Source organism: Drosophila pseudoobscura, chromosome X (assembly GCF_009870125.1).
Source record: "Drosophila pseudoobscura strain MV-25-SWS-2005 chromosome X, UCI_Dpse_MV25, whole genome shotgun sequence".
Classification (NCBI taxonomy): Eukaryota; Metazoa; Arthropoda; class Insecta; order Diptera; family Drosophilidae; genus Drosophila; species Drosophila pseudoobscura.
Window position 1 is genome coordinate 40,119,437 of NC_046683.1, and position 21,920 is coordinate 40,141,356.

Genomic DNA, 21,920 nt, shown 5'->3' on the forward strand with positions numbered 1-21,920 from the left:
TCGAATCAACACACACGAGACAGAGATTCGATTCCGTTGACAGCTGTGGTCGCATTCCCCCGTTGCGTCACACATTGTGGCACGATTTCTCGTGGAGGGGCAAGGTCTGGGTCTGTGCCTGTGTCTGGGGTCCGAGCTCTCTGGATCTTGCACTGCGATAATCTTTATTTTTTAGCGGCATTTTCTTTGTTTTGTTTTGTGATTTACACAGACGACCTTTTCTGTTGCGATTTTGGGTTTAGGGTTTGGTTTTCGGTTCTGTTTTCGGGTTGTTTTTTGGCATGAATTATAAATATGAATTTAAGTGAAAAAGATAGAAATCTGCGACATGCCCAAGGGCCACGCCCTAGTCTCTGGCCCCGAAAACAAAATCTCTCCCTGGCCTCTCTCCCTCTCTCTCTCTCTCGCTCTCTCTCGCTGGAAACAAGTGCAATCGGCAGAGCAGTGGGTGGGCCGCAGCCACAAAACAAAACAAAAACAAAAACCTCGTCAACAAACTTGCACTCTGGCTTTATGGAGTGGAGGAGATCCATTTATGGCACAGCCCCAGAAGCAGCAGCAGGAACAGATGGTCATCACTCCGCACATTGTCAACGGATCTTGAGCGGGAGGTTCGGGGTTCGTTTTCGTTTTCGTTTTCGGTTCGACATGTGGAATAATTGCTCCGCTGCCGTCGCAGGCATAGCCGCTGGTCGCCCTCCTCCGACTGCCAGATGCCCTCCAATGCAAGCGGAAAACCCCAAATGAAAACCCTTTAGAGTTTCCTTCACCCTCCACCGTTCGCCCTCTTCTGTCAAGCTAGAGGAAGAGTGCAGGTTGTACTGCCAAGATCTGTGTGTTAAGCCACTCTGGGAGAGAGCGAAAGCTCTGGGGCCAAGATGTTGCCCCATGGAGAACCTCCTCAAATGATAGACCAGTGCTCTACGAAGATGCCAAATGCGGGACTTAATCAGGGGACTCCAAAGTGGAGTTCTGGCTCCCTCGGACCCCACTCTTTTTGGGACCATCTTCTCAATCTTCAGCTCATTGAAACGTCGACCAGGCGGCACGCAAGTCGGGGGCTCTCCCTCCCCAGGCAGCGGCCCCAATATTTTGCGCCCCAATATTTTTTTGTCCGTTTGTTTGTTGTCTGCTCGAGAAATTGTTCAGATGCCACTCGACGCAGTGCCCGCCCTACTTCTGCCCTTCCCGCGAGTTCGACTTCGATTTCGATTTCGTTTGGCTTCTGTTGCTCGTAATTTTCGGGGGCCGCTTGCGGAGGTACACTGTTCGATGTTCATTTGAATTTTAGGCACACGTGGCCGCCTTATTTATTGACCCAGAAATCAGATAAATAAATTGTGTGTTTAAAAAGCGACGAAGTCAAAAAAAGAGCCGCAATCATAATAATAATCGCATGCGCCAGCCGCCAGCCGCCAGCCGCCAGAAAACCGAAACAGAAATGAATCTGAATCGGAAACTGAATCGATGACCATATGGTCGTCGTGGCCAAGTCTCTTGTTGTGCAACACTGCCCGTTCAGTCGGGCAGGTTGGAGGTGGAGCAGCCACCGCTCTCTCTCGCTTCTTTCTCTGACAGACACTCGACAGTAGACCATCCCAAGACGAGCCTTTCTTTGCCAAGAGTCCACGTTTTTTGGGGCTCTCGTAAATTTGCATTTTGTTTGGTCTGTTTGCACTTTTGCACATCGTCTCTCGTCTCTCGTCTCTCGACCCCAAATTCGTTTCAATATTTGCAGTACTTTTTAATACATTTACTGTGCATTTTTTTCGGCAACATTTGTGCAAATATTTGCACTGCAGAGCCAAAGGAGGGGGCGAGGCGGGGCGGGGCGGGGCGGCTCTTCCACAGAAAGTTCTTGACTCGAACGGATGTGCACGGGATATCCTGCATGTGGTACTCAGTGAGAGAGCTGACTGAAACCGCCGAGGGGCGCTGCTGCATGCCGCGTGAAACGTGCCATTAATCAGTCGTTAATTGAATTTCAAACGAATGGTAAACGATTAGGAGCCTAATGAGAAACAAGTGAATGAGGGGAGTATCTGCACAGAAAAGGGCTCGATAATTTATGGGAAATTTGTTGGAAAACAAATTGTGAAAAGTGCGCCACGATTCGAGCCACTCGTCCGGCAATTAAAACTTGCGCTGCCTATAAATTTGTTTGAAGTAATAATCATAAATCACACACAAAGATACAGATGCACAGTTACAGATACTAATACTGGGGATACACAGACACTCTTCGTCATCTCTCGCTCGCTCGCTCGCTCCCTCTCTCCATCTCTGTCTGGCGATGCCACCTGCCAATTAGTGAGAGCGGAATGCGGGATGCTGTTGCTGTTGCTGCTGCTGGATGGATGGATGGATGGATGGATGATGCGTCTGACGATCGCATCGATCGTCGCATCTAATTGCCGTCTGGTGCCGCAGCAAGTGTTTTATTCATTTGAATTAATCGTTGACACCCAGCAGCGGCGGCCCCCCTTCTCCCGTTGGTTACGGGCCTCATTAAGGCCAATGTCAGTCGTTAGTGGAGAGTGAGAGATACAGATACCCGTACGAACGAACAAAAAAGATACTGGAGATGCAGCACCGAGATGCAGATACTCCGAATGCCGCCGCAAAAGTGAAATCAATTCTCGGCGCTGCGTTTCGCAATTGACGCCCACACGACGTCGCAACGTGGAGCGTAGAGGCAGGGGCAGGGGCAGGGGCAGGGGCAGGGGCAAATGCTCACGTTAAAGTGCATGTCAGTGGAAGCAGAGGTGGAGGTGGGTGACGCCGGCCAATGGCCACGAGAGTGCGTGGGCTCCGGATTTTGCACGGCGTGCGCGGCGGCAGTCGGCGTGGGCGTGGGCGCGGACGTGGGCGTGGGCGATGCGCCACAACCAGTCATCCATTCTCGTGCGTCTCTCATGAATGAAACGACAAATTGAACCAAATAGAATGAACAGTTTTGTTCTTTTGTCGGAGATAAAGATACAAATTGGGCAGAAGTACGGATACTGGCAGTCGGTCCCGAATCTGAATGAAATCTAGAATCAGATTGATTTCAATTTGCATCCAAATCCTGCAAAAAGCCTCAGCACGAGAGCCTCAGCAATGTGCAGGAAAATTGGGGAACAATTGAAGCTCTAAGGCCCAACCGAGGGGCGCTGCTGCACGACTGAATATAGGACAAAGAAGAATCAACCTTCACTCAGGCCTTACCTGTTGCATACTGGGCATGGTGGCAGTCCCACCCGCTGGCGAATCAAGCGGCGAGGCCGAGCAACTGGAATGACTGCTGTCCTGCGAATGCAACTGCAATGGAACACACAGAGGGAGAGATACAAAATTGAGTATACGTGGCGTGGAACGTGGAGGGACATTTGGGGCTGGACACTCACCTGTCCATTGGTTGGATGGCCATTGAAGTTCCTGACACTGACGACGGGCGTGGAGGCGGCGGATGAGGCCGAGACTGCCGCAGAGACGGCAGCCGCAGTGGCAAAGCTATAGTTGTCCAAGGGATTGGTCATGGCGATCAGGGAGTTGAGGATCTCGGGGGTTTTGGGGGTGTGGGCGCCCAGATTAAGGCCGCTGCTCTCGATGCTGAGCAGCGAGGCGGCGGGTATGTTTGAGTTGAACATGGTTTCGATTATGGGTTGTTTGGTCAATCGATTATATGTGTGCTATCGTTTGTCCCCTATCGGTTATCGTTGAACGTTGATCGATGGAAGCGAAAACAAAAACTAAACTCAAAAAATTAAACTTAAAAATTGCACAAAAACCGCACAACACACTTTCGATTTATATCTCTTCTTGTTTATCGATATATCTTCGAAGTATATATCGCTAAATATCGTTATATCTAATTATTAATGTGCTCTCTTTTTTTTTGTTGTTTGTTGTATGCTTAAATCACAGTTGAAGACCTACGCGTTGCATTTGTTGGACTGCTTATTGTTTAAACAATTCTCTCTTTTCGCTTTTGTTTTTTTTGTTGTTGTAGAATATATATATATCAGATGTACTATATATATATTTCGAATATAGTATTTTGGTCCGACACTCGCGGGTGTCCACTGTCTCTACCCCAATCCTCTCTTCTCTTCTGTTCTGTTCTGTTCTATTCTGTTCTCTTTTCTGTTTCTCTTCTCTTTTGTGTTTGTTTTGTTTGTGGGGAAATTATCACACATATATATATTTTATGTTTTGGGGGTTCTTGGGGGTTCTTTCACTTGTAGTTAGGACTGTTCCTGGCTCTGTCTCTAGCGGAGATTTGTGGTTCCATCATCATCATCATTGCTGGACTTCTGGTTCCTGCGGTACCATCCGATCTCTGGGGGGGCTCTGCTCTGTCGTGTTGTTGCTCAGATCGTGGGGCCCGTACGAATGCGTTGAATGTCGAACAGCCGGCGGTTTGACAGCGAATCTGCAAGAAAGAGAGAGCAAAACAGAGAGAGAGAGAGAGAGAGAGAGTGAGAGAGTGAGTGAGTGAGTGAGTAAAGAGTGAGCAAGGGAGAGAGAGAGTACGTGTACGTGTACGTGTACGTATAAACAAAAGCAATTAAATTATAAAGTAAACTCAACTAAATTGATTTATGTAAGTCCCAGTACGAGTCCCCGGGTCCGAGAATCACATTTCACATTTCGCGAATCTCGGCTCACGGATCTCGTGATTGATCACGCACCCCGAACACTCGCTGCATGCGGCCGCCTCTATTGGGAGACGCCTCAATTAACGTGCCCCGTTAATCGTTTAATTAAGACCAGGCACACTTTTGCCACAAAATGCAGCTCGGGGCTGCATTCCTCCTTGCGGGTTTGGCCACTCCGAGAGGTGAAGGTGAGAGACACAGAGAATAATAGGAATTCCAATTGAAACCGAATCGAATTGAATTGCAATTGAAGGCAATCATCCGTTGAATTCATTTGACTCCGAAGCACCTCTCCAGGCAGGCAGCAACAGCAGCGCCGCTGCAGCTGCGCCTCAGCCCCAAAAAGGAAAGAGAGATCTCAGAAATGGGAACCAAGAGAAGAAAAAGAATACATAGATCGTGTCTCGCGTCAGGCATCCATCCATTTGAATGGACATTTCAAGGAAAGAGGTAACAAATTAGAGCTTCTCCTGAATAACACACAGTTTTCGCAATGGTAAACAAAGTTCTGAAAGTAATGAAAGATTAGTTCACTCCTGAAGAAGAAAGAACACGCAGCAGTGGCCCTCGGTCGGCGACATTCCTCAGTGATAGATCATCTTATTCAATGGAAGTTTCAAGGAGAGGAGCGACCCTTCACCATGTAGAAGGACAATAGATCGTGTCGTGCAGCAGCGCCCCTCGGTCGGTCAAGTTTTTTACCAAAACGAGGAAGGAAAGGGGCAATGGGAAGGGACCTGCAGGGAGGAAAGTAAGAAAGAAAGAGCCTTTTCCTGTTCCGATCGGATTATTGCAATCCCTAGATGGTTTTTCTCGAAAAAGTGAGAGATTTCTAGCTAAAAATTAACCTAAGAATGGGTCAAACTTTCAATAAAGATCGAATGTCCATTTATACCGGCCCTCTAGGGTATTCCCCCAGTTCTTATGCATATCAACTCCATTTCCAGTGCCTTGTGGAATTTCTCTTGCGGTTTTTCGCAAATTATGGAACTATGATAATCAGAGAGGAGCAGGCGACTGACGGCCAGCGGTCGATGTCGATGTCGATGTCGATCTGTGGATCTGAGGGGACGACTCTTGTGGTTAAATTTTTTGGGGACGTGGGGGGTTGGTACTGCCTGCCTGCCTGCCTGCCTGCCGCTCAAAATGCAAATTGAGGCTGTCAAAAAAACTTCAAAAGCGTATGGGGGCCATAATCCAGAACACAAAAATCTCATTTTTGTGTTGCTGTTTGCTGTTTGCTGCCCCCTTGACTCATTTATCATATGGCCAGAATTGTGTGTGTGCGAGAGACATGCTCTATAAGTTTTACCCTCTATCCCCGAGCACCCTACACCTCTCTCCCTCTCTCTCTATCCTGTGGCAAGCCCCAAAAGTCAGTCAACAGCCAAACAACGAACGAAATAAGCGAACAACAAAAAATAAAGTCAGAATAAAGAATTATGATTTATGACTTTCGCATGTTTCTCTCGTCTCATACCCTGGACAGAGTGCTGCCGAGGGCAGAGGGAGGGCATGATGGTTTCCATTGCCGTTTGGCAACAGTCTTCTGCTCCGGGGCGGGGCTAAATCTATATCTAAATATCTGTTTTATCTCCCATAAGTACTGAACTTCTTCTACTGCATTTCTTCTTAGAACCTGTAGCGTGTAGGGTATCAAAACCTTTGTATGCCCAAAAATCAGTTTTTCTTTCTTTTTTGCTTTTGCTTTTGCTTTTGTTTTTGTTTTTGGGGCTTTAAACTTTGTTTTGTGAGAGAGCTTTTAATGCCTTCACTGCAGCCTTTGATGTTTGTGGCTGTTTGCTGCTGTTTCTGCGGCTGTTTCTGTTGCAACGAAAATCACTTTTGACATTCGCCTCACAAAACGTTTCAATTCGGTTTTTCGGTTTTTGGTTTTTTCGATTTTCGATTTTTGGTTTAACTTTTGGCTGTGCCTGTGGCTGTGGCTGTGGCTGAGGCTGAGGCCTGGCTCTGTCTGTCTGTGGCTCATTTTGACCAAATGCGGTGTACGTCAACGTCAGATGTCAGCCTGCAAACAGCAGCATGCGACAGCATGCGTGGCCTCCTCTGCGCCTTTTGAGGTCACGGCTAGGAGAGGGGACGACACCCCCAACCCCCCGCCCCTCCACCCGACTGTATGGATTTAAGATTGCGCATGCGCCACGTTGGCCCAGCAGGATGCCTGCCCCCTATCCCCCCCTCACCATCTCTCTCTAATTCTCTGGGTGCTCTCGAGTGACATTCCATCCAGCAAATAAAGTCATTTGCGCGACTGCTGCGAGCTGCGATCTGCGGGCTCTGTTGCATGTGAATTGCCCTCAAGTGTGCAAGTTTTTGCCTCCGATTCGATCGAGAGGGAGAAGAGACGACAGAGGCTTACGAAATGAATGGCTGTACTGAGCGGAGTTCCCCCATGAATATGCAATGGTGTTCGATATAAAGATGTTGTGCACGGAGGGAGCACAGAAAAAACCCATAAATAACAAAGCGAAACGATTTGTTAATCAAGTTATCAATCAAATATCGATAAATGTAATTGAATTTCATTGATTGTTCGCTGAAATGAATCTAAAATCGTATCGACACGTATCGATTTTTCAATCAGAAACCGATTAATACTATGGAACTCTCTCATTCGTTTATTGATTAGATTCAGATTTTAAGAATCCATCGATACTTATCGATTCATATCGATTTATGTACTAAAACCAGACAAATTTAGACGTAAGCTGTATCGATATCGATCGATAAAAGAAATAGCAGACATAGCAGCAAAAGGAATTGCATTTAGACTGACTCATCGTTCACTCATTCGTATTCATGAATGAGTAGGGAGGGAATGAGCAATGCCCGATTTCGCCTTAACCCAATAACGCGACTGCAACCAATTAACCCCATAAATATGGGAGGCACTCTGTGGTCACGTCTCCAAAAAAAAAAAAAAAAAAAATAGCCCGAAATGTGCGAGCGACTAAGCGTAAGAGTAAACGACTAAGAGTAATGGCGAGTGACTCACTGGGAATTCGATCGAAGCGAATCGAATCGAATCGGTATTCAGTTTCGATAATCTACATATTCTACACATATTTTCCATATTCCCATTGCACAATCGAGCAGCACTACGCTAAACATAATGGCATGAAATTCAAATTCAAATTCAAATCGGAATCGTTATCGGTATCGGGAGCGAGAGCGTCGTGCGCACATAATCCGCATGGCCTTTGCGGCATGTGCGGCGTCGTGCCATGTGAAAATCGCCGCATAAATACATTAAGTATTTGAGTTATTATATGCAAACGAGCGTCGTCTTCGTCGTCTATATATACATACATATATACTCGTACATATCGTATTGTAGTATCGTCTTAGCGGTACGTGCCTGAGTCGCACTCCACATTTCACACGAAAACAGCAAGCGAGCGTCCGAATGGAGCGGCAACGGACACGGACACGGAGACGATCGTCAAAAGGCGTTTTTGGCCAAAAGCGAAACAAAAGCAAATTGCATTTCAAGTGTTTTTCTGTGTGTTCCGCGACAGAGGAAGACGGTGGGGGAAGAAGGAGGAGGAGGAGGAGGAGGAGGAGGAGGAGGAAGAGGGCGTTGGTCTGAGATATTTCCAAAAAGAAAAGAAAATCATCAACGAAGCGAAGAAAGTGGAGGAAGGCAGAGGCATACGAGTATGTGTTTGCAAAGGGTGCAACTAGAATATCTTTAGGGAGTATATTTCGGCACAAGTATCTTCGTCAAATGAGATACATTTGCTAAGAACACGATATCGTATCGGTATCGATACGTATGTATCTCTCCTATATGTGTACATATATTTGCATGTTAATGTATCTTAATCTCGATTGATCTATATTTATCTATTTATATTGATCTATCTATTTGTAGTTTTCTGTCTTTATTCCTATTTCCATATATTTTGAGTCGAATGTATCTGCATCCCTAGTTATCTATGTGTATCTATCTACCTGTCTATCTATCTATCTTTATGTGGCATCTATATGCACTTACTTCCATAGTGATATCTGTATTTAAATCTGTATCTTTATCTTCATTTGGCAATGTATCTTCATCTTTATCTATGTTTATTTACCATCTTTCTTTATGTGGTACCTATTAAGACCTTTAATTTTCAAGATTTCCATCTATGTATCTGAAGTTGAATGTATCTGTAACCACTCGACTGTATAGATGTATCTCTCTCTCTGCTAACAATTGTCCGTGTCTTTTTTCCTTCAATTGATCCACATAATTTTATAGATACGCAGATACATTTATATATCAGAGGCCTCACCCTGGAAATCGCCATTGGATCTGCAATCCTTTTGGCGGACTCATTCGCATAGAAGTAATTGGGAAAAAGGAAAACTTTTCCCACTTTTACAGCTCACTTCTCTCTCTATCCCTGTCTCTCTCCCTCTCTCCCTTTTTCTTTGCCAACATGAATATCCGAACAGAACAGAAAGTAGTTGGTTCTTTGGGCCATTATGGCGCTGCCTCGTATGATTCTATGTGCCATGTGGGTGTATTTGTATCTATGTATCTACAAGTACGTTTGTGTGTGCGTGTGTATGTGGGGTGTCCATAAAAATAAACTTTCATTGTCCGGAGACAATCGCTGTGTTGTTCTTTCCCCCTCTTTGGGGGTCTTTGATGGGGCACGGGCAGGGGCAGGGGCAGGGGCAGGGACTGAGGCAGCGGCCGCGGCAGGAGGGGTGCCTTAATTAAAAGCATTGGCCGGCCCAAAGCCAAACACACACACACACACACAAAAGTGTGGTGTGTATCTCATGGATACGAAAAAGTGCCCGTTCGCGTTCCCTTAATGGGATATACCCATCCCTTGGCGTTCTTCTTCTGTCTTCTTCCATTCAGCTTTCGGTTTTCCAATTAAGTGTCATTGATGCCCTCCACCCGTCCTCCTGCTCCTCCCTCACGTAATCGGAATCTCTTCAGCGAAATTTACACTTTAATTAGACATTTAGATACTGTATCTGTCTATCTGCGTATCTTTGTATCTGTCTTTTGATTAGTTTGCTAATTGCAGGCATGGGATGGGATTGGGGTTGGGGTTGGGGTTGGGCTTCGATAAAAGACACAGAACCCCCGTAAAACATTATGGAACGAAGCGAACGATGGGGGGGCATAGAACGATAGACGGGGACGGCAACGTGGTTGTGGGACTCCACAATTCCCTAACACAGATCCATTAGATGTACGTATCTGCAACCTACTCCTCCTTCTCCAGCTCCTGCCGCTCTCCCGCTACTGCCGCCCTGCCGCCCTGCCGCTCCTCCCGCTCCTCCCGCTTCGAAGTCGACTCCAAAAATGGGCCGCGTGGCGATTCAATTAATTTATTATTCACTTAAGAGCGCCACGGGGCACGAGAGCCCCTGCCTCCGGAACGGTAATGGGGCACGGACTTTTAGGGGTTGGGGCACGCATAAAAATGTTATAAAAATTGAGATCACATTGCGCGAGCGAAGGACAGAGACGGCCGAGAATTTTCGCACATTTCAATGGAAATGAGGGAAATGCGACGGGGTCCCCGCAGTTTCAGTGCCCAAAAATGTCCTTCCCGGACGTCTAGGGCTGTGCCAGGGTTCGGGGCACACACACACATTAACTCATGGAGAGCGCGTGGCACACAAAGTTTTTACAGTTTATAAACGTTTTCATTTTCATTTGCAACGCACGTTCTGAGCGTTAAATTTGAGAGCCCAAAATGAAAATGGAAATGAATAAATACATAAATGTAGTATATGAAAATTGATTCGAGGGGAGGAAGAGGCATAAAACGGGAGAGCGCTGCCAGATGCAAAGAAGAGCCTTTCGGTTAGGGGAACATTTGGGAATAACGATAAACGAATCATTCTCCGTGCGAAAGCCACAGCAGAAGCGCAGCTCTACCGACCGAGGGGCGCTGCTGCATGGCACGCCACACGAATAGCACGGGAGAGAAGTGCTTCCTTCTCAGGGACTGTGTAATCCCATATCCCATATCGTGATACAATGTACACAGGGAAGCAATCGCAAACGGTATCTGCATCTATATCTGTATCTTGTGCATCTGCAAGTGCACAAGTCGCATGCGTAGATACAGTATCTGGCAAGTGTATGCCTTGTATCCGATAAGCGCAATCAGACTTCGATTACAGAGATCCAGATATCCAGAGCTTCGCTTCCCCTCTCTGCTCCCCATTGCTGCGTTTTGCTGCGTATCTACGTATCTTTTCATGTGTGTGCGTCTGTGGCTGTACTTTGCTTCGGGCAAGGACGTTTGCAATCAAAAACTTTCATTAAACTTTTCGTCTTTTTTTATCAGTCTTCGCTTATCAGTCGCGTAGCTCTGCTGTTCCGCTATTTTCTGCTGTTCAGAAAAAGATGTCTTATCGGACGCAACACAGCGGAATCTTATCTACAGGTTGTGCCTGTGGCATGCCTCCTCTCTCTCCCTCTCTCTGTCACTCTCTCAGGGTCTCGGGGTCTCTGGTTCTCTGCTGTTCTTTCTCTTGTTTCGATTTGTCCACGAAATCTAATTAATTTCCACAGCTAATTCATTTTGTGACAACGACAGCGATTTATGCTGGTTAAAGTGGAGAAACCACCTCCCCCCGCCCCTCGGTTCCACCCCTTTCTCCTTCTGCCTCCCCGATTGACATTATCAGTAGTGCTGTGTGTGTGTTTTTTTTTGTTTTTTTGGTCTACCAAAATTTATTGTTATTTATGATTCTCCCCCGCCTTTACCTTTGCCTTCTTTTCTGTGTGGAATTTTATCAAAAAAAAAAAACAAAAAAAAAAAAAAATAATAATAAAATAGGCAGAAAAGCTCTTTGCTTTTGGGGCTTTGTCGTCTAAAGCCATTTAAAACACTTTTCGCACCTCCGAAAAAAATAAGATACAGATACTTTTCCGTACACATGTATCTGCTAGATGCGGCCATGCGACAGCTGTCAGAAGAGTGGTGGCGGTAGGGAGGCAGGGAAGGGAAAAGGGAAGGGGGGCAGGAAGGCACACATCATCATCAACATTTCGATCATCATCATCTTCTGGGGGTTTTGGATTTTATGAAGGAATTCGCATTAAAAATGTTTATTGTGTTTATTTATTGCGAACGAGAATCGAGAACGGGCCCCAAAATGGAAACACAAACACAAACAGATACAAAGATACACGCACACACACACACACACACACACATACACAAACGAGTCGATTGTCGAGATACGTACGACACAAAGTAAATCTAATGGAAATTTCTGTGTTGGCGAGCCGAACCAAAGGCGGAGGCGGAGGCGGAGGCGGTTGAAGGCGGTGGGTTCCATGCACTTGTTTCAACGAATCTGTGGCAGTGTGTGTGTGTGTGTGTGGCTGCAGCGGCAGCTGGTGGCATGGGGCATGGGGCACAGACAACCACCAGCTGGCAGTCCGAGCAGCAGCAACAGCGGCAGCACCAGCACCAGCACCAGCTTCCAAGGAAATGCAACCCACGAGATTTGTACATGATCCAAAGAATCTTGGATCCAGATCCAGCTTGATTTATCTGCAAGTGCCCACGGATCCGTAGATACACTATCTGCAAGGGTCTCGGTCCTCCTCCTCTAAGTCTGGATTTCAGTACGAAGGATTTCTTTGGGTAGAAGAGGCCGAGGACGGAGGTGTAAACGAAGCAAAATCACCAGAAGAAATGCAGGCTTAACGAAGATGAAGCTTGTTCCGGGCAGGTGCCAAAGCGGAAACCGATGAACACTGCTGCATGACACGTCTGACCGAGGAAATAGCCCTCGAGGAAGTACAGTAAACAGTGGATACAGAACGCAGTCCCTTAAATAAAACCAAAACAAAAAGATGGCCACTCCTCGAAATTAGCAGGAGGTGACCCCAAAAGCGGAATTTCAAAATGTATGTGTTTTCGGGGAGCGGCCCACAAAAAGATAGAGCTGAAAAGAGCCCAAGGAAGGGGCACAAGGGGAATGGTGTACGAGGGGACATCAATTAGCGGAAGACAAATGTGTCCCAAATGCGGGATCCGCTCCAATGCTCAATCTAACGCCACGCCACGCCACGCCACGCCCTTTAGAGCCCTCACTTCTGGGTCTCCTCCTCGTCGTCCCCTCCTTCTCTCATCCCCATGTGCTTCGTGGTGGTGTGTGTGAGATGTCCTTGACACATATCCTGCCAAATGCTCAGCACGCACTCGTATATGAATATCCCTCGCATTCGCATTCACATTCGCATACGCCATTCGCCTTTTGCGGGGCTTCAACGGAGGCGCCCCTAATCCATTTGAACTTTCAACGCTGCCAGCCAACGCTCTGGCCCTGGCTCCGGCTCCGTCTCCGGCTCGGGCTCTTTGGGTCTCTCCTTCAAGGATAATACTCGTAAAAACGAATGCCTTGCGCCCTACTTTATGGGCCAGCAGCAGCAGCGGCAGCGGCAGTCGAAAACTTGGCCAACTGTTTGTGTGGCTTCGGTAATATAATCCTAATGGAATTTACACTGAAAAGAAGGACACATGCGGCCGTGTCCTCTTTTGTTGGGCTTTGACGGGCAGAGGCGGAGGCAGCGGCAGCGGCAGGAAAACAGGAAGAAGAGCGATTCGATGGGGTGTGCCTTTTCGTAGGGGATGGAAGCAAACTTGTCGCGGGTCATGCGGTAGAGCCCCTCGGTTGATCTCTGGATTCTCTACGGATTCAGAACGGTTTCGTCATGCAGCAGTGCCGCTCGGTCTCCAAAAAATTGAATACAAATTGCATGAAAATTTCAAAGTAAATCGAAAATTCAAAATTCGAAGCAGAAAATGGAAAAGAGGAAATTTCAAGTGGAAGACGAGATCGAAAACAGTTTCCAGATTGCAGCCAAATGTTGCTGCTCGCTTAGGGCGCTGATTCTGTAGTTTTGGGGCATTCAGACACAGATACAAACACAAAGAAACATCCACAGATACAAAAAGCTTTGGCGCTGGCTGAAGGTCAAGTGCATTAAGGCGAAACGGAAATGGAAATCAAATGAAATGAAAATGCTAAACGGGGGAAAAAAAAAACAGAAAAGCAAACAGAATTTCCACACACGATGGAGAGAAAAAAAAGAATTGAGGGAGAGAGAGAGAGAGAGGGATGCCGTGCGTAAGTGTAGTAAATTTTGATTTTATTTGATTTGATTTTTTAGAAGCAGGAGACAAAGGAGTCGGAAACAAGAGAATAGGAGAGGCAGGAGAGAGGGTAGAAAGAGGGAATCAGAAAGGCAGGAGAGAGCTGGGGAAAGCGAGGTCATGGCCTAGCAGCGCTATCCTTGGCGGGTCCTTCGTGTGGCTTAATTGTGCGTGTCAGGCGGCCACAAAGCCCCCGCAGCAGAACAGGCCGCAACATTTGGACATGGGCATGGACATGCCAGTCCGATTATGCCCCAGAGAGCGGGGACACGAGGCAGGCGGCAGTCGGCAGGCGGCAGGCGGCAGGCGGCAGGACGAACCATAGACGAAAGGCGGAAATGCTGGCGCCGACATTATCATTGGATAGACCCTTGGAGCCCAGCAAAAGTTCCGCACTCAAAGCGCAATTATGATAATTGAGTGAGCAGACGCCACAGAGAGAAGCAGAGAGGGACAGAGAGAAAGAAGTGTGGCAAGAGGCAGTGTGTGTGTGTGTGTGTGGTAAGTGGCAGACAGGTTAAATTGCGCGTAACTCGACAGTAAATGTGGCAGATTCTTGTCTTTGGCGAAGGCTCCTCTTCCTTGATTGATTTGCAGACACAAGGGACAGGAAAGAAGGGGAAGAGAGGGCAGAGAGGTAGAGTGTGAAAGTAAGCGAAAAGGAGACTGAAGAAACACGACAGGCGTCTGGCGACCAATTGTCTCGAGGCCCTCAAACCCTTGAATGCCCCAAGAAACCCATGACACACAGATGCCGTGTACATACACATGTGTGCCACATACAGAACTCACGAAAATTGCCTCCTGCCTGCCGCACCTTGTGACGCACATTTGCCCCATGCCCCAGCCGCATGCCACATTTTGCGTTATGAATTGATTGCGTGCTGAAAATTCCATGTCTTTGATTGATTTCGTTTGACTTCCATTTTCGGTGGTGCCACTGGATGGCAGCGTGGGGCATGCGTGTGTGCCTGCGTGCGTGTCTCATGGCGGCCGGGAGGAGGAAGCTGGAGGATCCCCCCCGCCGCCGCCCACTCTCCGTGGACTGTTTATAGCCAGTGCCACAGATTTAATGGATTGTTTACATTTCGAACAGCCAAAAATTCAGCAGCAAAACGGCAGGAACGGGAGCAGTAGCCTCTGGTGGCATAAACAAAATCTCTGTGGAACGGGGACTCCTCGGAGCCCGAAGATGCAACATTTCGGACATGAAAATCGAAAGTGATTTGGGTAAAAAAAACCAAAAAGATAGATTATGCAACGTGCAACAAACAGATACATATTCCTACCACAAAATACCAACAAAATTATAGATTTAGCTTTCCCTTCTCTTGTATGAGTACAAGCTATGTTCCCCTAAGTGAAAGGACACACAATGCCATGAAGAGAGAGAGAGATCACACATTCACCGGGAGGTGATTCTGTTTACAATAAGAGACCCCATGATCTGGGGTTCTCCTCTCTTGGATACTCTGCACAGAATGTCCCACGATCTACCTACGTGGGACTCGTACCCAGTAATCGCTTGGCAAATAATCGAGAGTGTCTGGCACTCTGTGACTTACCATCAAATGCACAAATGGTCGAGCATCAGATGTCTGAACTTCAGCGCTGAAATGAAAGATGAGAACGGGATGGAAAAGTATTAGCATTGATTAGCATTAGCGAACAATCTTATGAGCAAACAGCAGCAGCCCGAGGCTCAGGCTTCCCCTGCAAACAAAACTGAGACTAAAATTGAGGCTAGGACTTGCAGATGAAGCTGAAAACTGAGACCGAGATTGAAGCTGAAATTGAGACGAGACTCGACTCGACTCGACTCGACAGAGACCGGAGAGCCACTGTGTGCCCCTCATCAATAATTGCAGCTTATGGCCATCTATTATGTGTGTTTACTGTAAAGACGATTGATGATTATTGATTGGGCGAACGACCCCGCACGACACACACCACACACATTCAGTATTCACAGTGAATATTCACGGCAGTGTACTCACTGCTCGAATGGATGAATCATCGCGAATCCGAAAACCAAGAAAACCGACGCTAAAAACAAAACTCGCGTAGGTAGCCGTCAATTTTTTAGGCAAATAGCAAATAAATTGAAGCCAAAATAAAAACCAGCCAAAAAACCCGAAGAAAACCAAAAGACACGAAAGAGAGAAAGAGAATCGACACAGCAGCAGACAGCCCCAGTCGCAGTCGCAGTCGCAGTCGCAGTCGCAGCCCCAGTCCCACTAAGCGGACAGCACCAGCGGACATCGGCTGTCCATTAATTTGGCTTAAATCCCAGTGAAAAGAGAAGGCACGGGCAGGGGGACCCGTTGTTTATTTGGCCAGAATTGCGGCTAATTCTGGTGTGTTTACGTTTGTTACAGCCTGCATACCCTGTAATCCATGGGAAGCGAAGCGCCTTTCATACACCTCAAGGAATGCCTGTTCTTCGATTAAAACGTTCATCGATTGTTCATCGTTTATCGATAGTCACTGGAAACATTTGATAAATTTTTAGTTGTTTGGTATTTTTTTTAGTATATTTTGGTACTATATTAAAGAATTCTTTGAATATTTTCTGGTATATTTTCGAGTATTTTTGGAAGTTGTTCTCGTATATCTTCATTTATTCTGGTGTATTTTCTAGTAGTTTTTAAAACTTTTTCTGGTATATTTTGAAGTTTTTTTCTGGTCTATTTTTCAATATTTCTTAAACTTTTTCTCGTATATTTTATAATATTTTTAAAACTTTTTCTCGTATATTTGCCAGTATTTTTAGATTATTTGTATAGGATTTTTTTAAAACTTGTTCTGGTGTATTTCCTAGTATTTTGTATGATATTTTATTATTTTTATTTTACTATTAACGAATCTAAGCAAGAATGGATATCTTTTAACCTGTACAAGTGTATAAATTGCAGTTCATTTGCGCTGCGCAAATGGGTATTCCATAGAATGGGGCGATCGATCCTTCCACCAGAAAGTGTAGCCCAAATCTTCAGCTTGTTTTGTGAAGTGAAGTCTGTGTTTGCTTTCGGTTTTTTCTTTGGCTTAACGTTTCGCTTCCTCCAAAAAATCCTTCAACGGAACGGCTACTTCATTTGCATCGATTCTCGTCTTTACACTCGAAAATTGCATCTTCTGTTTGCTCACATAAATTTCATTAATTTCTGTATTGAAACACTTCTGCGGAGATGCCACTCTGAGAGAGAGAGATAGAGTGAGAAAGGGGTCTCGCGGGGAGTGGTGGAACGTTCCGTTCCCTGGCAACGCGGCGTTTCGGGTCTTGGCTTTTGTTATTTTGTGCGAATTTTCGCATTCGATTCGCATTGAAATGTGCAAAAAAGCCAATTAGGAGCGCAATTAACAGCAATTTTGTTGTTGAGCTGCTGCTCCGAAAGCGAAGACCCAAAAGCGAAGCCCAAAAGCGGATTGAAATGTTGCCTGATTGAAGCTGAAAGCTTGATTGCACTCTCGAGAGGGCTACTGTTTCAAGAGAATCGCTTGTTGAAGATTGACAGATGGGAAAACATTGACAGTAGCGGATAATCCACTCTGGGAGAGAGAGTTGAAGCTAAATTCCATATAGTACAAATAGAGTTACAAATCGTAGGAAGGTTCTCCCATTATCCCATATCCATATCCATATCCATATCCATTCCCATTCCCATTCCAATTCCCATTTATTTTTGTGTAATTTTCTGTAATTACAGGGTGCATCGGTGCCTCGTTTTATGGCGCCTTTCCCCCATCCAAAGGTAACATCGGCCGTCAAATAAAAGGCGCAAACTGAGACTGCTTCGACAGCGATCTCTGGGGCGGGGGATCAATCTATCTCTAAAGACGGGGGGCTCCTCTAAAGTGCTGGTCGAATGAGTGCTTAATGTTTCTTAATGTCCATTCGGTGGCAATTAACCAACAAATGAACAAAACGACAGCTGCTACTGCCATCGAATAAAAGCCATAGTAAAAGTGGTTTCAATTTCAGTATTTTTTCGGTATAGAGAGAGAGGGAGAGTCAAAGTGATAGAGGGATAGAGATGGCAGGAGACATTAAAAATTATTTAATTAAGTGAATTTTTAATTTCGCTTTTTCTTGAATGCTGCATGCCTCTCTCTCTCTCTCTCTCTCTCTTTCACTTTCTGGGGACCGTACTGGAGAGGCTGCCGCTGTCTCTGATGCTGGGTTGATTGTCTAATTTCATTAATCTACGGAAACGAAAGAGGCAACGAGGGGGCCTTGGGGGTGGCACACTTTATTGGCACTGTGCCACAGAGAAAACGCGCGCGCGCTTGACCCACTGTACGTGCGCGTTCTTTTGTCAATTAGAAATTTTCCAATTTCAACCTTTGACTTCTACATACGACTGTATATTCAGAGAGTGTAGAGTAGGCAGAGGAGGCAGAAGGCTTGCACCGCTAGGGAGCCCGTACTCGTAAGATCCCATCGAGATCGTTACATTTAGCCGCAGAGTTTTGTGGTGTTCCCTTCACATAAATCACACTTGAGACAACCGATCGAAATAATCGTTTAATTATAGTCCCCCAAAAGCAAAGTCCAATTGGATGTTGCACCTTCGATGCAGAGTGGGAAAGAGAGGGAAATACAAGGAAAAACTATGTAAGGGCAATAGCAGTATTTCTTTATTTATTTTCTCTTATTTTTCTAGTATCTATAATCGATGATTTTTATTTTTATTTAGTATCTCTGGTACTTTTTTGTCTTTGTCTGCCTGCTTTGTCTGCTTTTCGTTTCTAGTATTTTATGGTATTTTTTCAGAAAAATCACCTCTATATCAGTGCCACTGCATGGCACATGGTTTTTTGTACTTCCGAGACGATAGATACATTTCGACGATGATATTACACCATTTTTACTTCTGGTAATAGATTCCAATATTTTCCCAGATATTTTAGGTTAAAAAAAAGCTTTTTTTAAGCCTAGAATGGCCTACATTTGTATGGGATAGACGGTCCTAAATTTATGGATAATATGATTTAGATTGTAGGCCGCTTTGGGTAATAAATGTATATGTCTGGGATGCCAATTTGGGAGGGAAGGATTAGGAGTAGAAGAAGGCGGGAGATCCGCTGAGATACCATATCCAATGAATGTTCGGAGATTGCCCAGATCCCATACGAGTATGCAGATGGTTCTGTGATTTATGACCCCATAATGATAATTATAATGTAAGCCCATAGATCGAGGGTGTGGCTGAAGCAGAGACCGAGGCTTAGAGGCCTACGAAGTCGACCTTCCATGGGGGTTACAGCGCAAGCAACAAAGCCGTTTGGCTACCTCGGAGGTGAGGCGCTTTTTCTGTCGTCTTCTAATGCTTCCGGTTCGACTGCTACTCCTCCTCAGACTGCCCTTGAAGGTCCCGCTCTCGCTCTCGCTCCCACTCCCGCGATAAGATATGGCCATAAAAGAGTGTAAGAGAGAGGGAGTGGCAGCGGACCGCTAGTAGTGGCATCTCTATCTTGCCTGTGTGTGTGTGTGTGGTATATTGATTGCCTGTCGGCCCGGAGTCCAATTTGTTGGCAAAGTACGAGGCGGCGACCATTAAAAAGTCATTACAAAAGCAAAAGCCACAAACATCAGCGACGAGTGGAGCTCAGAGGGGTCTAGAGGGGGTTTTCGAGAGGGGCCAAAGGGGAACGACAAGTACATGGCATAATTGCAGGCAGGCAGACAAACGGACAGCCAGATCGGCAATCAAAAGGTTTGGGAGGAAGTGCGCATGCCCAAAAACAAAAAACAAAAAAAAAACAATCCAAAGTTCGACTTCGGAATTGCGTTTTTTTTTTGTTTTTTTTTTTCGTCTTCTACCGTTTTTGGATTTCCTGCTAACAAGCGACATGTCGTCTGCAGCTTTTTCTTGTTGCCACGCCCCACATTGATCACTCTAAGGGCTCTGGGATGATTGACTCGTTCTATTATTTGCCCATTGATAATGAACGTCAATTATCGTGTGCCCCGATCGCTTGTTTGCTCTCCACCGCTTGGATTCCCAGCCTGGGGAAGGGGGGGGCTTTGGCTGTGCGATCTCCTCGAAGCAGACCGCAGACGCAGCAGACGCCCCAGACAGATAGACAACCGCAACAGCGGCACCACCTTAAAACAGCACCTCATGTGGCCCCACGGATGTTGTCCGTGACTCAGTTTTTCGAGTGAGCCATCGATCAATATTTGCCAGCGACCGAGGGGGCTGATGCTTTTTCTCTACCTCTGAGAGTGGTGGGAAAATCGATCCATAAATGGAATTCTATGGAAGTTCAAGAACAAATACATACATATGTACTTATGATAACCTAAACCTTAATCTGGTAATTTTAGTATTTCTTTTGGTATTTTTTCCTAGAGCTTTTCTAATTTGAAGGTGTGGTATTATTTCTAGAATTTTCTTTTTGGGAGCCATTCTGACCAGCAAAATCAAAAAATTCTTCTCGTAGTTCCAGGTATTTTCTTGCATTTATCTGGTTTTTATTTTCTGGTATTTTGTCTAAATATTTCTTAACTTTTAACTGGTTATTTTTTTATGGGCTCTGGTATGGATCGAATGGTCAAAGTATTTTCCAATTCGGATTTTCTACCTTTATAGTTATGGAATTTTCAATTTTGTCGATAAACCCGGCTAAAAGTCATCGAATAATCGCCCAGAGCTGGCATTGTCTTGCAACTATAAATATTCCGAATTTTTCCCCTCGAAGAAAAAAAAAACTCAATATATTTTGGATGCTTCTGCTTTGTTTTCGTGCGTGGCTTTGATCTTTCGATAAAAGAGATTCAATGAAATTTATTTGGCACCTGAACAGAGAGCCAGCGCCAGAGCCCCCCTTCCACATGGTACACGGGACAGCGGGGGGCAGCAGGAGCTGGGGTAGGCCCTGGGAACTAGTAGAGGCTAGTGGCACTAGCGGCAGTGGCAGTCTAGGTGGCCCTTGCAAATCCATAAAAACCGATGGCAAACTATGTAAATGTCCAACAATAAATTCGACCAACGAAATTCTCAAGGCAAGAGGGAGAGAGAGGATCATCGGCATCATCTTCGTCGTGTTTGGTTCAGTGTGGTGGCACACTTTGAGCATAAATTTCGTGAAATATAGTGAGTAGTGGGTGGTGGGATTGCTCGCTCGATCTCGGTCTGTCCGTTGATTACAGTAATTGATTGATTGATTAACTTGCAGGCGCACAGTGCCAGCGCTAGTGCCAGTGCCAGTGCCAGTGCCTGTCCCTGTGCCTGTAATTGTAATTGAATTGAAAAGTGGCATGTGCCTCTGCCGCTTGTGCCTCGGGCAAATGGATGAATGGATTCATGAATCGAATCGAATCGAATCGAATCGACTGGCAGAGCAGAGCAGAGTAGAGCAAGCAGGGCGTGGCCACTTGACGATCGGTCGTGTCAGAGTCGTTGTCGGCTGTCCGGTTGTCCGGTTGTCGCTTCAATGTCGCCGCTTTTCAGTTGCAAATTAATGTTGACAATGCAACAGAAAACACAAACACGTATGCGAGTATCTGTGTGTACATCCGATCTTGGTGCGACGATCTATCCGTAACAAAATGGAACAAACGCCAGCAACGAGCTGGAAAACTACACAAAATATTCGCCAAAAGCAAAACAACAGGGAAAAGCAAAAACACTATAATAAAACAATCGTAAAAATGTGTGACAAACGAGTGGAAAAAACAAAAAAGATTTGTGGCTGTCACACTGTGGCTGTTGGGGGGAGGTGCAAGGAAGTTATGCCTTTACGCCCTTACGCCCTTACGCCTTCTCCTCCCCCAACACCCCCAACACCAGACAGAAATGTGGAGATATAGATATTACCATGAGATGGGTATTCCTCCTCGATATTTCAGTAAAAGAAAGATGTTTCGCTAGAGGTTTCACAAGCAGTAGAAGTAGTGCGCTGGAGACAAGCAGTGAAGGTACAAGTAAGCAGTGCTGAGGTAGATCAACGGGCAAACTAGGCAGCAGAAGAAAGAAATAGAAGCCGTGCGCGGATCAGAAGCAGTGCAGCAAGCAGTTTGGTAGAGAAATAACAGCTTTAGGGAGGAATTCTTTTGGAATTGTGAGAAGTACGGAAAATGAGATGATCGGTGGGGAAATCGGGCTACATTTAT

At 45.9% G+C, this 21,920-nt stretch overlaps 1 protein-coding gene across 1 annotated transcript in view; it reads right to left on the reverse strand.

Annotated features, from left to right (window-relative positions):
• Atf3 (Activating transcription factor 3) overlaps nt 1-21,920 on the reverse strand; it is a 42,304-nt gene that overhangs the window by 6,081 nt on the left and 14,303 nt on the right. Inside the window, exons 2-4 of the mRNA XM_033384357.1 lie at nt 15,367-15,412; nt 3,390-4,417; nt 3,211-3,303 (exon numbers count right to left, since the gene is read on the reverse strand). Of these exons, the coding sequence (XP_033240248.1) occupies nt 3,211-3,303; nt 3,390-3,632 (336 nt within the window). The 5' untranslated portion in view covers nt 3,633-4,417; nt 15,367-15,412. The remainder of the gene's footprint in view (nt 1-3,210; nt 3,304-3,389; nt 4,418-15,366; nt 15,413-21,920) is intronic.